This window comes from Pleurodeles waltl, chromosome 4_2, assembly GCF_031143425.1.
Source record: "Pleurodeles waltl isolate 20211129_DDA chromosome 4_2, aPleWal1.hap1.20221129, whole genome shotgun sequence".
Lineage (NCBI taxonomy): Eukaryota > Metazoa > Chordata > Amphibia > Caudata > Salamandridae > Pleurodeles > Pleurodeles waltl.
In genome coordinates this window covers 337975310-337990865 of record NC_090443.1, presented here as the reverse complement: position 1 = coordinate 337990865, position 15556 = coordinate 337975310, and the positions used below count along the sequence as shown (strand labels likewise).

The 15556-nt window shown below is 44.2% G+C and overlaps 1 protein-coding gene and 1 long non-coding RNA gene across 2 annotated transcripts in view; one reads left to right on the top strand and one right to left on the bottom strand.

The window, feature by feature from the left end:
* Positions 1-10376, bottom strand: part of LOC138292660 (uncharacterized) — a 56138-nt gene extending 45762 nt beyond the window's left edge. The window contains exon 1 of the long non-coding RNA XR_011202752.1: positions 10183-10376. This is a non-coding gene — a long non-coding RNA (uncharacterized lncRNA). The remainder of the gene's footprint in view (positions 1-10182) is intronic.
* Positions 10377-10770: 394 nt separating this feature from the next.
* CARD10 (caspase recruitment domain family member 10) overlaps positions 10771-15556 on the top strand; it is a 185576-nt gene continuing 180790 nt past the window's right edge. The window contains exon 1 of the mRNA XM_069231372.1: positions 10771-10951. Within this exon, the coding sequence (XP_069087473.1) occupies positions 10771-10951 (181 nt within the window). The remainder of the gene's footprint in view (positions 10952-15556) is intronic.

Sequence of the window (15556 nt, the reverse complement as noted above, 5' to 3'; positions counted from 1 at the left end):
CTTCGTTTTTTTGTGCCTTAACTACGTATGTTCTGAACAACGAACATGCGTGGTTAAGGTACAAAGAAGGGACTTGGCGAAGGTAAGTGGTGGGTTTAGGTTTTGGGGAGGGGGTGGGGGGTCAGGGGGTTTTAGGTTTTGGGGTGGGGTTGGGGGGTGGGGCATTTTTGGTTTTGGGGAGTGGGTGGGGGATCACGGGGTTTTAGGTTTTAGGGTGGGGTTGGGGGGTGGGGCGTTTTTGGTTTTGGGGAGTGGGTGGGGGGTCAGGGGGTTTTAGGTTTTGGGGTGGGGCGTTTTTGGTTTTGGGGAGTGGGTGGGGGGTCAGGGGGTTTTAGGTTTTAGGGTGGGGTTGGGGGGTGGGGCGTTTTTGGTTTTGGGGAGTGGGTGGGGGGTCACGGGGTTTTCGGTTTTGGGGTGGGTTTGGGGGGGTGGGGCGTTTTTGGTTTTGGGGATAGGTTGGGGGGTTAGGGGGTTTTAGGTTTTGGGGTGGGGTTGGGGGGGTGGGGTGAGGGATGTAGGGTGAATGGTGCCTATTGCTAATGATTTTATCAGGAATGCCTTTACAACGAAATATCGTTGTTAAGGCATTCGTGGTAAAATCATTAGTAGTAGCAACGAGGTCGGTGTTCCGGCATCGTTGTTAAGGCAGTAGTTGTTTTTGCAGTCGTTGTTTCGTCGTATATTCGGGAAGACATTCCACGAGAGCACAGGTTGTTTAATGATGCCCAATTGTTCTTTGGAAGCATCTTTCCCTTTGTTCAAGCAAAGGCCACGGCCCGCTGGCTGCAGATAACACAATGGGAACTGATGAAGACAATTAATGCAACCGAAGATGGATTCAATGCAGTCAAGGAAGAGATGCGGGCTGTGAGAGTGATGCTTATGCAACAGAGGTATGTGCTAGACTTGATGACGGCCATGGAGGGTGGGTTCTGTGCCAAGATCGGAACTGCCTGTTTTACATGCCAACGATGCAGACAATGGAACAATCACAGAGGCCATACAGACTCTACATAACTTGCGGAAGAAGATGGCAGACGAGGGGGGTGCCCCCGATGGATGGTTTTCAGGATGTTTTGTATGGATGCTATCCTGGTTATCAGGACTGATTAAGGGGTTATTCCCGATACTTGTGGTGATCTTATTGATGTTCTGTATTTTCCAGTTAGTGGTAGGATGCTGCAAGAAGGTTAGCCAGAAGTTAGGTGGGATGTTCACTATCAGGGTAGCCAGGAACGTGAAGGAGGATGAGGATCACGTATATGTCCAAATGAATAAATGTAGTAGAGAGGGTGGAATAGTAGTTGAAAGTTCAACTAAAGGGGGGAATGTTACTGAAAATATAGAAAGAGAAGGCCCACTTTTGCTAATGCATGAGTTAGGAGGAAAACGTGCAGAGTCATATATGCTCAGAGAGGAATACAGGCCCAGAGCGCTCATGGCATCCAAGTAAAAGGTCAGTGCAGGAGGCAGAGAAGTGAGACAAGGCATAGTTATTCACAATGCAATTGCACGTAGAAGGGCCTAGAAGCTTGAATGGTCACAGGAACGGCACGCATTTCAAATCCACGTTCATAAGTAAAGGGAGTTTCAGGACAGGAACAATGAGCATTGATGCTTGAAGGCCAGCAGCTGTGTGAGGGAGGCCAGACAGACGGGGGTTCCAAGTCTGGAGTTAGAAAAGGAGGAAATACAGACAGCCTTTAGAACGTGAGATAAAAAGGTATTGCCGTTTATTAAATAAATGTGCACATGACAGATATGTAACCTTCGCTTTCCTGCAAATGTGTAATTAGATGCTTTTTCATGAGAAACGTGGCTTTATGTTGACGTAAGTAGTGATACAATGTACCAAACAAGCGCTTAAATTAAAAATGCATGACGAGTGATAAGACGCCTTCAAAGTGGCAAAAGCATATAAAAAGGGCTGCTTGAGTTGATGACTTTGAGTGCAGTTTCAGACTTAGAGCTGTGCTGCCCTCCCGGCCGTTATTCATAAATGCTCATACTACTTGCCAAACTGAGTCCTGTCGTTCTTTATTTGTGACCTGCCAACACATACATGAGGAAAGAATTTAGAATGGTTGTTTGGGAGATTATAGTGGTAAAATTAGGTTTTGGGTGAGCCAGGAGGAATTGAGGAGAGAAGTGTATAACAAGCATTGGCAAAGCCAATAGGTCTCACTTTTGGGACCTATTGGCTTTGGCAATTGCTTTTGGCGGTACTGTACAGCATCTGGAGACACACTAGGCAACGTCTTTGAAATAAAAAAAAACACTGACAAAGACAGTAGCTCACACATAGGCAAGACCTATTGGCTTTGCCAAAGCTTGCTGTAAATAGTGAGCCTGGTCCTTATATTATTGATCTAGAAGGGTGAAAAATACTTGCTGGACGTGCCATATTTAAAGCTATGTCTTGTAGGTTGCGTGCAGATTTAACCAACAGATGCATTCACCCACTGAGTTATCCCACAGCTGCACTGCCTTTAGAAAACAAGCATTTGTAATGCAATGGGTCTTGCGTTTGCTCGAGTTCGAGCTGTTAACGTTGTAAATTCCTAACTGGACTTTTCTTGCAGCTTAAATTGAAAATGAAAAGTAAAACAGTTGACATAAACGAGCAGATTTAAAGCGCCATGGCCGCCATGAGCATGAACGTGAAGGAGAGACACAAAAATAAAAAGAAATTTGTTCCCAGTCAAATGTATATGCAATTATCCATGTACCACGATCAGTGTCCAAGTTGGTAACAAAACCACCCTAAGGAGGGACAAACGTGAAGCATTTACCAATGATAAAAAAGGATTTAAAAAAAGGCAAGCCCATGAACGAGTGTGTGTGTGATGGGCGTGCAGTGGGTGTGGTTAAAAGCCCACAAGACTTACAACAGGTCAAAGGGCTTGTGTGCTCAACCTAATAAAGAAAAGTGTGCCCCTTATCTGATCATTCTGGGCTTACCTGTGTTCTACTGTGGCCCAAGTGTGACTCAGAGAAAGCATGTGACACATCGCTGCCGCCAGCAGTTGTTTATTGCTGAAAAGTAAGCACACCCTCAAACAATACAGGGACAAAATCATGTAACATTTGGGCCCATATTTATACTTTTTTAGCACCGCATTTACGCCACTTTTTGATGCAAAAACAGAGCAAACTTATAAAATACAATTGTATTTTGCAAGTTTGCGCCGCTTTTGAGTCAAAAAATTACGCAAATGAGGCACTAAAAAAGTATAAATATGGGCCTTGATGTTTAAGGTGCGCTTTCTAAGTTACAAGGTGCCCTGGTGCAGTTTGACAACCATTAAAGTGGCCCTCCATTGAAAAGAAAAGATGCCCCCAGATTACACTCCCAAACTTGAGGAAAGGTACAAGACATGACCATCAGAAACCTTTACAGAGTGAGTGACAAACAGAAATAAACTTCTCATTTCTACCGATAGGAAAGTGCTGACGCTTTTCAGATAAAACTTACCATACGAATTACAATTTTAGAGCAGACTAGACTTGACTAGACCACACCTGCCCCACTTTCAAAGAATTCTTATAGACACATCTTAATACCTGCATTCAATAGTGGTATGGCTGAGGGTGGAGGACCAGAAGTTGTAAATAAACTGGGTGAGAAAAATAGCAACCCCAAAACCAATCGCTCAGACTCTTAACAGTGAATGGCTCATGTGCTCAATATAAGCGATTGCTCCCTCCTCATACTACCACCTCCAATTAAGTCAAAAGCACCAAATTGTATTGTATTGTATTGCATTGTATTGTAATAGTATTTATATAGCGCTTACTACCCCTGATGCGGCGTCAAAGCACTTTTCAGCGAGTAGCACGCTACTCCGGAAACCAAAAGGAATTAGTGGTGGATTAGTATAGGGAAATATGAGTTCAGTTTTAGTATTATTATGAGTTAATTTGAGCAGCGGATATGTGAGTTTGTTAATAGGATTGACTGGAGTAATGGAGGGGTGGAGGAGGAAAGAATCCAAAAGTGTTAATTGGGAGTTTATGGTAATAGGATTTAGGCTTGGGAAGAGTCTGTGGAAAGGGTTAGGGAGACCATAGTAGCAGGAGGGGTTTTGGATGAGTTAAAGGTGAGATAAATGAGGGAGAATTTAGTAGAGTTGTTTGGGAGATCATGGTAGTAAAGTGAGGTTTGGGTGAGTTAGATGTGGAAGACGAGGGAAGAGCTTAGGCAGGGTTATTTAGGAGATGAAAGTAGTAGAATGGATTTGGGATGAGTCAGACTGGGAATATATGGTTTAAGCAAATATATGGCACAGAAATGCCAACTAAACAGCTTTTAATACTAGCCTTATAAACATTTCCTTCTGGCCATTAAAACATACCAAGCATGCTGCAGGTCCCTGTTCACTGAGCACACACTTAAACATGTGCCAGAATAAGATACTCAAGTAGGTGTAATTAGATCTATGTGGCCAGACTCCTTGGAATTCCTTGATATTGCAAATACATGTGGCTGGTCCATGAATGCTTTAGATTGTGAACACAGTTGTATTCTTGAAACCTTAATAAAAATATTCGATCCAAATTATTGTGAGGCCAGGATGAAAGGTATGTTAGTTTGCATGGTATGGCACAGAACACAACCTTTCTAAAGTAATGCAATGTAATCAATATTACTGACGGGGCTGGGGCACTCTAGATCAAAATTAATATAAAGAAATGATGTACAGAGTTTAGACATTAGATGGCTGGAATCAGGGTCTAGGGCTAAAACATGGTTTATATAAGAATTCGTGGGGAACCCTAAAAAAAGTGTAATTGATATATTTAGATAAAGTTGTTTTCATGAAATATTGCATTGCACATAATTAAAAGCCTCCACTTGCAAAATCTAAACACTTTGGCACAGCCATGGACTTTAGCAGCAAACGTGTGACTTCTGTGGAATGTCTGGGAACTGTAGGGTAAAGCGCCAAAGCGTAACCTTGCAGACTCAAAGGCACCCATCAGCATGGAGAAGAATTGGGAACTGGAGGAGCACTTCACACCTTTGTACAGGCATGAAGTTGTGGCTTGCACATCAAATGATCGCTAAATAATGGAGACAAAAGTCTGGATTGACTTCTTTTTATTGTATATTACCGTAGCAAGAGTGTAGGTTGGCAAACATAGTGAAAGCAAAAGTCGTGTAAAGAAACAGGATATGAAAAAGAGTGTGTTTAGGAGAACGTGGTTAATATTTTTCGGCTTAATAGATGTAAAGGCACAAAGGAATGTAGCTGATGAGAGCGGCTGAAAAGATTCACACAATAAACCAATCCTAATAGGAAAGACTAGACACTTAAGTAACAAGAGGAAGGCGGATTGGAAAAAGCACTGTAAAAATAAGAAAAGAAATGTCAGCGTGTGAAGCAAAAGGAGAACATACAAAGCTTATTACTATTCATATTTGCATCCAAACCAAATTGATTGACAGAATCTTTTCGGGCCTCTCATGCTTTAGCTTGATTGTTATTTGTGGAAGGGACGGAAGGGTTGCAGCTCGAGAGGGGAGGCAGCTCTTGGGGCCAGCCGCACAATGGCCCTGCAGTGTCGCCCCTTTCATGCAAGTCACGGTGTCTCTTTCCCACCAGACTCTACTGTCTTGTTGTTAGGAGTTGTGTCTTCCTGTTGTGCCGGAAGATCAGTGCTTTCTAGGGGGCGACAGCAGGGGACAGGCTACTAGTGACATGTTCATCTCCCACAGTGCGTGGTTTAAGGTTGCTTGTGTTTGATGTGGTCCCTCACTCTCTACAAGAGATGGGGCCGGGCCTAGGGGTGCGGATGGCAGACGGGAGTTTGCCACCTGTGACTGGCAAGTGTCAGCGCAGGCAAGAAGCCCCTGGTCTCACCGCTGCTCACACAGAAGTGGCTGATACTGTGATCTCCCGTGGATCAGTACTGAACCAGTATGTCACGGGGGAGCCTGGCCCGCCCCTGGCTATTCCTAGCGCCCACAGTGATGCGGGGGAGGGGGATAAGCGCCCGCACATCCCTTCTTTGTTTATTGTCATGGCAGAGGAATCGATGGGACGCCACGGCTTTGACGTGGTGGCAGGAGGGAGCGAACAGATCAACAGCTTTCTTAACAAGCATTTTTTTTAAACGGAGCAAAACAATTTTTAGGAAATAATACATAAAAAAGTAACGGACTGAACATACAAAAGACTATTATATTTAAAAGAAAGCACACACAAACATAACAGTGCGTATGATAGTGACGCACAAAACATACAGAAGAGTAATTCTGTAAAATCTCATGGTTTAAAAAACAAAACACGCACAAAGCAACCTTACATTAAACAAAAGAAAATACAGGATTTCTCACTTTCACAGTAAACACCGGCACTCGAAGACCCAGCCTCTGACACATCATCTCCGCCATGAAAGCTTGTAGCTACTCAAAACATGATTGCTTGTGTGAAGAGCTATTGAGGACTTTAAAAAAATGTTCCTGAGCATTAAGTAAACTAGAAAGAGGCAACATAATACATGTAACAGGGCCAGTCGCCATGGCTAGGAACAGCACACAGAAAGAAGTGATAAATGTGAACAATTTACCACAAAAATGGAAGGAATGTCGAAAGGCACACAAACGATCAAATCAAAAGCAGTGGGCTTGCTGAATACCCACAAAGAAGATAAAGCATGCCTCATAGAGATAGTGAATACCGCAATCATAGTAATAGAATGAGGTTTGGAATGAGTCAGAGAGTGGAGACAGAGGATAGATTGAGAGAGGTACAGGGTGACACAGAGTAGTGCATTGTAGAGAGTAAAATGTTTTTTCTTCTACAGAAAATATATCGATACTTGACTACATGGAAAGGGTATATATAAATAAGGAAGATAATATATTGAGAGTTTAAGTTCTATTGTATGAACACAGACTTTAAAGTTTTGCAGTACTTGAAGGTAATTTGTGTATTTTTTATACCTCTGTTTTTTTATTTAATCTTTTCCTCAATATTTCAATAGTGATGTGCTTGTAGATAAAATAGTTATGACAATATTTACCTATTGTAATAGATAAATAAAACAGAGACCCATTAGCATCTAATCAAACACCATGTATAAAAAAAACTATGCAATGACCTATAAATGTGTTAAACATAAAATAAAATATATATATATATATATATATATATATTTAACCATAAGTAATATATGCATATGTTAAGCAGGCCTAAAGGGTCTCTCTATATTAAAAAATAGTTATTATACATATATGTAGAAATAAATACAAATATCTGAATATTTACATATATTCAAATTAAAATACATACACAGGGATATGCTGTACATTAGTGTTTGAGTATGGTGGTTATGTAGCAAAGAGACAACTCTTGAGTAATCTTCTAAAGATAAGATAGTGTTCCGTGGATCTTATATTTGGGGGTAATGAATTCCATAATTTGGCTGCTTGAACAGAGAAAGATGTGCCACCTATTGTCTTTTTTCTTGTATGGTGGGGTTTTGAGGTGAGGTACCAATCTTGAGCAGAGATTGCTTAGTTTAATGCATTTGGTGATTTTATTCCTGATGAAAAGCAGCCCTGTTCCATTTATTGCTTTGTGGGTGATACAAAGCAGCTTGAAGGTGGGTCTTCTGGCAACCGGTAACCAATTAGGGCCCTCAAGGCAGGGGAGATGTAAGCTTGTGGCTTTACATGTAGGAGTAGTCTGACAGTAGAGTTCTGAATCTGTTGAAGTCTTTTCATAGTTGATAGAGATGGTCCGTGGTAGATGCCATTTGTGTAATCTAGTTTAGACAGTACAAGTGAGATAGTAGCCTGGACCTTGTGTAGAACTCCCTGGTGGAGGAAGATGCGTTGCAGAGTTTTCATGGTGATGAAGCTTTACCTTGCTAATTTGTCCACTTGGGCATTCATTGTTAACTTGGAGTGCGTGGTTATTTCTAAGGTGTCTTTCTTTCTTAGATACTTAAGGTTAAGTGGTGTTTATATCACATTAGTACTTTACACATGTAGAGCTTAATCTCCAAGTGCAAGGCTTTCTTGCAAGTGGAGGATCTTAATGTTATCCTTCTTGCTATTTTCCTTTAGTGAAACCAATCATTTTCTGGACAAGTCACAGTTAGGCTTCTGTTCTGCTCTCAGCAGAGAATCCATCCTTACAGTATCGGAACATCTCGGACAAGTCTTGATCAATGGTGGCAAGGCTAGCCTTATCCTTCTCGATCTAACAGTGGCCTTAAATATCATATCCCATCCTATCCTCATTTGTTGACTGGAGGATATAGGTATTGAGGTACTAGCATGAATTTGGACATTTTCTCTCTAAGGGGCATCAAGCAGTTACTTCCTTCCACCTTTCTCCTCAGAGCTTGCCTTGAGCGTCACACTCTTTACAATGTATATGACTCTCCTGGCAACCATAATTCAAGTGTATGGCACTGAAGTGTTGTCATACCCTGACGACACACAACTGTTCGTCTCCCTAACCTCGAAAAACTCTGCTAGCCAACATAAATCTCATGGTTTCTGCCTCTAGCCACAGAGAAACTGTGATCCATGCTCTAATCACACCAGGCTTCACTAGTCTAACTACCTATACCTTAGTCTACCAAAAAAGCTAGCCTGCAAACTTCAGTTGGTTCAAAACTCGGTGGCTAGCTTGCTTTTAAATCTTCCTATACACGGTCATGTCTCTTTCAAATTAACTATTACATGTAAAACTCTTATGCATATACATAGGGTGTTTACAACCCCTGTTTCCAGTCAACAGAAACGGATTCATTTTTACTCTCCGGCCAGATCCTTAAGATCATCAAGCTCTTGTACGTTCACCCGCACACATTTTGGAGCTCTTGAAGACGACACAGCTCTGCTGCTGTCATTGGTACTAAATTGTGAAATATGTGCCCTCACGAACTTCACCACTCAGTGAAGACTACTCGCGATTATTAAAAAGTCTGAAAACTTTTTTAAAAGCAAACTTAGACTGATTTTTTTTCTCTCTTCTCCGCATACCCTGGATCCGGTAACCTGAGGTATTTAAAGCCTAGAAGCTCTTGGAGCAGATGCAACGCTTTATAAATTTACTTTATAGTTAAATTATATTATATTATTTTTTCCCATCTCAGATAGAAGAGATCGGCCCAGCAGCGATTCATAGCTGAAACTATGAATAGATGGTTCTGCAGCAGGCACATTATTGCTTTGAGATATCTAACGAGTATTTGAAACTGTGATCTTCGAATAACATCTACAGAGCAGGTGCATTAACATGCTGGGCTATAGTATTGGTGCGATATCTGTGACCAGAAGATCGCACACAATAACCCACCAAGGCAGGGGCGTAGCTTCAGGGGGGGGATTTCTGGTGTTACACCCCTGCTGATGTATGGTAACATGATATGCCAGCATGATTGTTGGGAAATCTGAAGCCACCTCCCACCCAAAAAAAATATTACTGACCAAGCTACGCTACTGCAGCAGAGTTGATTACTAAATTGCAACCTGTGATATTGGGGTCACAGAGAGATCTTTCAGCTCTCAGAAGCGAGGTCTTGAATTGGTGACGTAAGTGCCACAACAATCTACAGCAGGCAAGCTCCCCCACTGAACAATCTTACTGCAAATGCGCCCTTTAGCTCCCACACAGCTTTCTGCACCAGAGGCATTGACCAGTCAAGCTATCGCACTGCCATCTGAACATGTGACCAGCCGATTACACGCCCCCCCCCCAATCTATTTAAGACCAGTCCATTCTAACGCTTACCGTCCCAGAGTGAGCGGAACCTGTCACTTGCATGTCATTCACACACACGCAGACACCCTTTAACGTGTGCATTAACCCATCAAACTATACAGTTGTGAATGGGGTGTAGTCAGCTGAGGTTATTCATTCTTAAAGGTCCCTCCCTTCCCTGGTTGCAACCGAGTGGTGTATATCAAGTGATTTACAGCTCAAATGTCACAAATACATTACTTACATTTAACATACTTACATTACGTTTCAAACATATTTACAATATTAGGTACAAGTGGTTTTAAGTTGAGTGCCAGAGCGCAGATTTGAACGTAGATCCCCAAGGGATGTTAGCCGCTTGACAACATTTCCTCCCTGTCATCCCACTATAAACGCAGATCCCTTCACCAGGTGAATTAACCCACTGAGCTATCTCCATAGACCGCTGGATACTTACAGTGCAGGGCTCAGGGAGTGAGTTCCCCAGGCTACGAAAGAGAGGGAAGAAGAAGACATGCTGACGCGCGGCAGTGCGTGAAAATGGTTTCTCTTTACCTGGGAGAGAGGGTGGCGAGAGAGGGAGGGGCCAGGTGAGTCTCAGACGAACACCACGGAGCAGGAAAGAAGACAGAGTTAGGAGGAGAGGCGGGAGGGCGAGAGAACAGGGGAGCCAAGAGTAACGGAGGGCATGCAAAGAAAGAGAGAGCGAAGGGAACAAAGTGAGTAGAGGTGGAAAATAAACAAAGAGACGAAGTTCAAAGTGAAGGAGAGAGTAGGGCAGAACGCGAAAAACAGAAAAGGGCGCGGACGAAATGAGCGAGGGAGAGTAAGAGACGAAAATTATAGCAAGGAAAGGAAAGTGAGAGGGTAACAGGGGAGGAAAGACGGGCCCCGAGAGAGGGAAAGAAAAAAAGGGAGGGGCGAGAAAACAGCTAGCGGCAAGAGGAGAACCAGACGTTCAAGATACATTGGGAGGGAAGGCGAAGGACAGCGGGAGGGGAAAGCAACGAGGGAGCGGAGGAAGCATAAGAGAGGAGGGGAGACGATGAAGAGTGGGGAGGAGGATGTGAAAGAGGGAGAGAAGGGAGGCTTGTGCATGCGTACAAGAGGGGTGAGGTGGGAGGTGGGCAGCGCCGAGGCCAGCCTCGCCTCAGGACATGCAGGTGAAGGAGGCGGCAGCACCAGGAATCGAGGGACTAAACATGTCGTCCAATCAGACATGGAAGGTAAGCGACGCCTCCCATATCTTTGTCACTGAAGTCTTGTATAGCGCTGTCATGCCATCTTCCGAGCGCTAGTCATGAGATGGAACTGAACGCCTAGATTTCCAATCTCAGCGCTAGAATTACTCACCCAGGAGGATGTTTTCGTTGCATTTTGATATTTTTAGTCCTTAATTTACTGTGCAGTAAATAGGGCGACAAGGGAAGTCCCAGAACGCAAAGAAAAAACACGGACCAGATAAGCCACTCACGCAAGAATGTATCTCGTAAACTAGAGAAATCAGAGGGAGGTTTCTGCACACAGTGACAAAGGTTAGACCATATCAGTAGGTGAGGATATGGGTGGCGGCAGTGCTTAATTTGTAAATACAAACGTGTCGGTGCCTCAAACTCTCCTTTGAGGCACACAACTGTTGCAAATGAATGTGCGAGCACGGAATACCGAGTCAGCTTAATCCTAAAGCCATCTCGACCTCTTAGACCCAGTGCTTGAAATGGACGTATAGAAGTGCAGGTGCTTTCTATTCAGAGTACCCAATTGCTCCCGAGAGTCGGTACTCATCCATTGTAATGTATTGCAGCAGTGTTGAGAAGTGCAAGTACTTTGCCTTTCAAATGAAAGAAATGCAGGTACTCAGTACCGGGCAGTACCTGCCCATTGAAAGCACTGCTTAGATCTATTTGCAGCCACTCCCTGCCCTTCGGCTCACCTTTTCAGCTCTGTGCTTTCTCCGTTTGCCACGTTTTTCGTTTTTCTCTTCTTCCGTCTTTCCCATATTTGTATTTTGCTCACAGAAAATACTTGAGGCAGAAAATAAGTGCCGGTGTCCCCCTCCGGCTCAGATTAAGCACTTTTGGGGGGTGTGGGTGCGTAGCTAAACTGGGCAGGCTCTGTACCTCTGATGAGTTGGCCAAGCGATCAGAATGCAGCATAACTCTCAAGTAGACCCATGTCACGCATTAGCGTAACAATAACATAGCAATGATGCCATAGACTCCCTCGCGCAAGCAAGGAAATGCGCCATATTGACTGCTGCTGAAGTAGTAAATATAGCGTCACACCCCCCTCAATGCACTGGGCTGCGGTTCCACTGCACCTTCCGCATCAATAGAAGATACGCCGCTCATGTCACGAGGGTGATTTCATTCCTGCCCTAGCCACACCGGAACTTGTGGGCCCCACAGCTACATTGCAAAGATTGAAAGTACAAGTCCCAGCATGCTTAGTGCTGTTGCTAGACGCAGGTCTGGCAAAGGTCACTGTTCCTAGACAGGTCTGGTGAAAGCCCTATTACATGGGATCAGTTGATTGTTAGGTTTTTAGGGTCAAAGCATGAGTAGATCAGTAGGGTAGAGGGGGAAGATCGTGGCTTGAGTTGTACTTCATGATTGCTGGTCGCCTCATGTCACCTGTGAAGGCCTCAGTAGTGGATGGCTTTTTAGGTCGAATCCCACCAGATTGCAAACAACATCTTGGGGGTATTTTGAAAGCTTCCCTAGGAATGCATTCCGTTGCTTACAATTGGCTTTGTGGTTTGTATCCCACGTTTTCTGCCTTTCTATTTTCTGGCTTTATTAATTTTAGGCTGTTGAGCTTGAGTTAATTCCTTCCCGTGCGAAATGGGAGGGATCAGAGGTGCACAACGTGCCACTACCCTTTTCATTTATGAACAATCGTTCCCCTACTTTTTCGAAACAACAGTGGTTCTGAGAAGGTTCTCATATTAAAAGCTTTAGTATCATTCAGGGAACCTCCTGTGCCCTGAAACTAAAGGGGAAGGTGGGCAGACAACTAAACAACAAACAAGCCGTCTTGCCAGGGTGATTGCCTGAAAGAAATGCAAATTTGCACAACGGGTCAGTCTGCAAATGTAAAGGGTGCTTTAGAGTTGGTACTAGCTTTAACTGATGGAATAACTTCAAGCTTTGGGGTGACAAAGATTTACTCTTTTTGAGTGGGAATGCAAGGGAGTAGCCAGCTGAGCTGTGAAATGTGTGCTTTTTAGGGACAGCTGTATAAAAAAATGCATTACGTAGAGTCTGGCCATTACTAAATTCTATATTTTGGAAGCACCATTTTATCTTTTTGTACATTTTGTAGCAGGCTATCTGTGTGTAATGCAAGCTCAAAATAATGACTTACAAATTCACAGTCCTTTCTGTCACAGACAGAGAACTTGTACTAAATACACACAAGGCACTATTCTCCACTGCACTAACCAAGATTTAAGTCTCTGGGCCTCATTACGGCCTTGGTTGCCGGCGGTACTCCGGCGGTATCACCTCCAACAGGCTGGCGGTGTACCGGCAGTGTATTATGACCGTGGCGCATTAGCCACGGCCATACCTCCGGCCCCTCCAACTGAGCGCCAGGCTTCCGCCAGGCGGTCATAATCCCCATGGCAGCAGTGGAAGCACCCCTGCCCTGGGGATTATGAGTCCCTAACCGCCAGCCTGTCCATGGCGGTGTTGACCGCCATGGACAGGCTGGCGGTAAGGGGGACTCGGGGTGCCCCTGGGGGCCCCTGCACTGCCCATGCACTTGGCATGGGCAGTGTAGGGGACCCCAGGCACAGCCCCATCGTGCATTTCACTGCCCTGCGCGATGGGTGCTGCTGCACCCGCTACACATCAACATTGCCGCCAGCTCTATTATGAGCCGGCAGCAATGTTGATGTGACTTTTCCACTCGGCCAGCGGAAAAGTCATAATAGGGAGCCACATATACCGCCAGCACTGGCGGTATAGTGGCGCCCACGGCTTCGGCGGTCTTTTAGTAAGACCGCCAAAGTCATAATGAGGGCCTTTGTGTCTCTGGTTAGGCTTAAGCCTCTGCAGTACATTAACTAATAGAGGTTTCATAATGTACTATAGTGCATTTGGCACTGATTAACATAACTTTTTTTTAAATTATTTATTTCTCATTAAGCTGTACACTATTTTATATGTAGCTACCCGACGGCGAAAGAGCAAAAAAATAAAAAACGTTCACAATATGATATTTTTTTAGCCACACCTTTGACCCTGTCCCCTCACTCACTGACCCTCCCCCATTGCATGCAGCATCACAGTTCTCATACTTTTTTTTGAGCACTTTGACTGCTGATCTCCTGAATTCTTCCACCAGGACTGGATTTCTGTGAACAGATCTTTGGGCCACATGTACAAACAGGAACATCTGTAAGTTCCTGTTCGCAAATCAATGCGCATCACAAATAGGAACTTATAAATTCCCATGTACATATGATGTGAGGCCTCAAATTGCGAGTCGGTAGTAAGTCGCATCACAATAAGAGGAATCACAAAAAGCAATTACCTAAATTTGCGAATGGTGTCACAAATTGCGGGTCTTGTCGAAAATTGGGAACAGCACTACAAAATAGGAAAAAAACACTTTCTGATCATGGGTAATCACCTCTGAACCAGGACGTGCCTCACAGAACCTGCCTGGAGACCAGCCTGAGTGGAGGGGGAGTGCAGCTGCCATACACAGCACTGGTCCAACACCTGAAAAGGAGGACAAACAGCAGACATGGCCAGCCAAACTGCTGAGAAAACACACGGAGTGCTGTGAGAATCATGATGTCCCATTTGGAAGGGCATCAATGACAGTTACTAAGTCACAAAAAAAGAAGATCTGGCAGGATATCCAAGCCAAAATAAATACCACTGGAGTCACACACGGCTCCATCGATGAAATCCAGAAGTGTGGTATGACCTCAGATCACGTACAAAAGAAGTGGTGGGTCAATGACTCACAGAATCCCAGGGAACTGGAGGGGTCCCCCCAACAGTACAACTACTCACTGCACTTGAGACCATGGTGGAGACCACACTGGAGCTGGAGGCTGTTGTGGGCATTGGAAACATTGACAGTTATGCACCAGGACCATCACAAATTAAGTGTACAATATTTACCTTTGTCACAACTCAGACCCCACAGCTATGTCCAAATTCAAAGGTCCAGCAGCATGCATCAGACGTGTGTTTCCCAAATGTAAAGTATTTTACCATTGCAGTGCATTATGGGTGATGTAGTCAATAAAGTCAGCTTAGGAGTCATAGGCACATTTATTGGGCCAGACATCAGAAAGGTAAAACAAAATGTATCACATTTGTCCCACAGGTCCACCTGAGGGACAGAGAGAGGACGCTAATGTTGAGGGAGTGGATGATGCCAACATGGCAGCAGAAGAACCCATCCCTATAGACAGCACCACCTCTCAACACTGTAGCATGATGTCAGTGTCACCAGACAGAATCTGCAGCAATGGATGACGATGATGTCCCTCTGCCACCAAGTCCAATCCCACAGTCAACTGAGAGCCCAAACCAGCATTTTCCAGTGTGTGGGCGCAGGAGGCATTGTGAGGCATGTGATGCTGTTGGAGATGGTTGTTGGTTAAGAGGCATCCCTGCTTCAAAGCATTTAAAAATAATCATCAGGAATATGCAGAGCATGCAGGAGAACATGTCTGTTGGCTTTACCAACATCAGGACACAATTCGCAATAATGAACACCAATCTGGTGAGCCTGACCACTGCCATTAAGGAATTGTGCCAGCAAATGAAGGCTGACCCTGTCCATCAGTGGTATAGGGATCACAG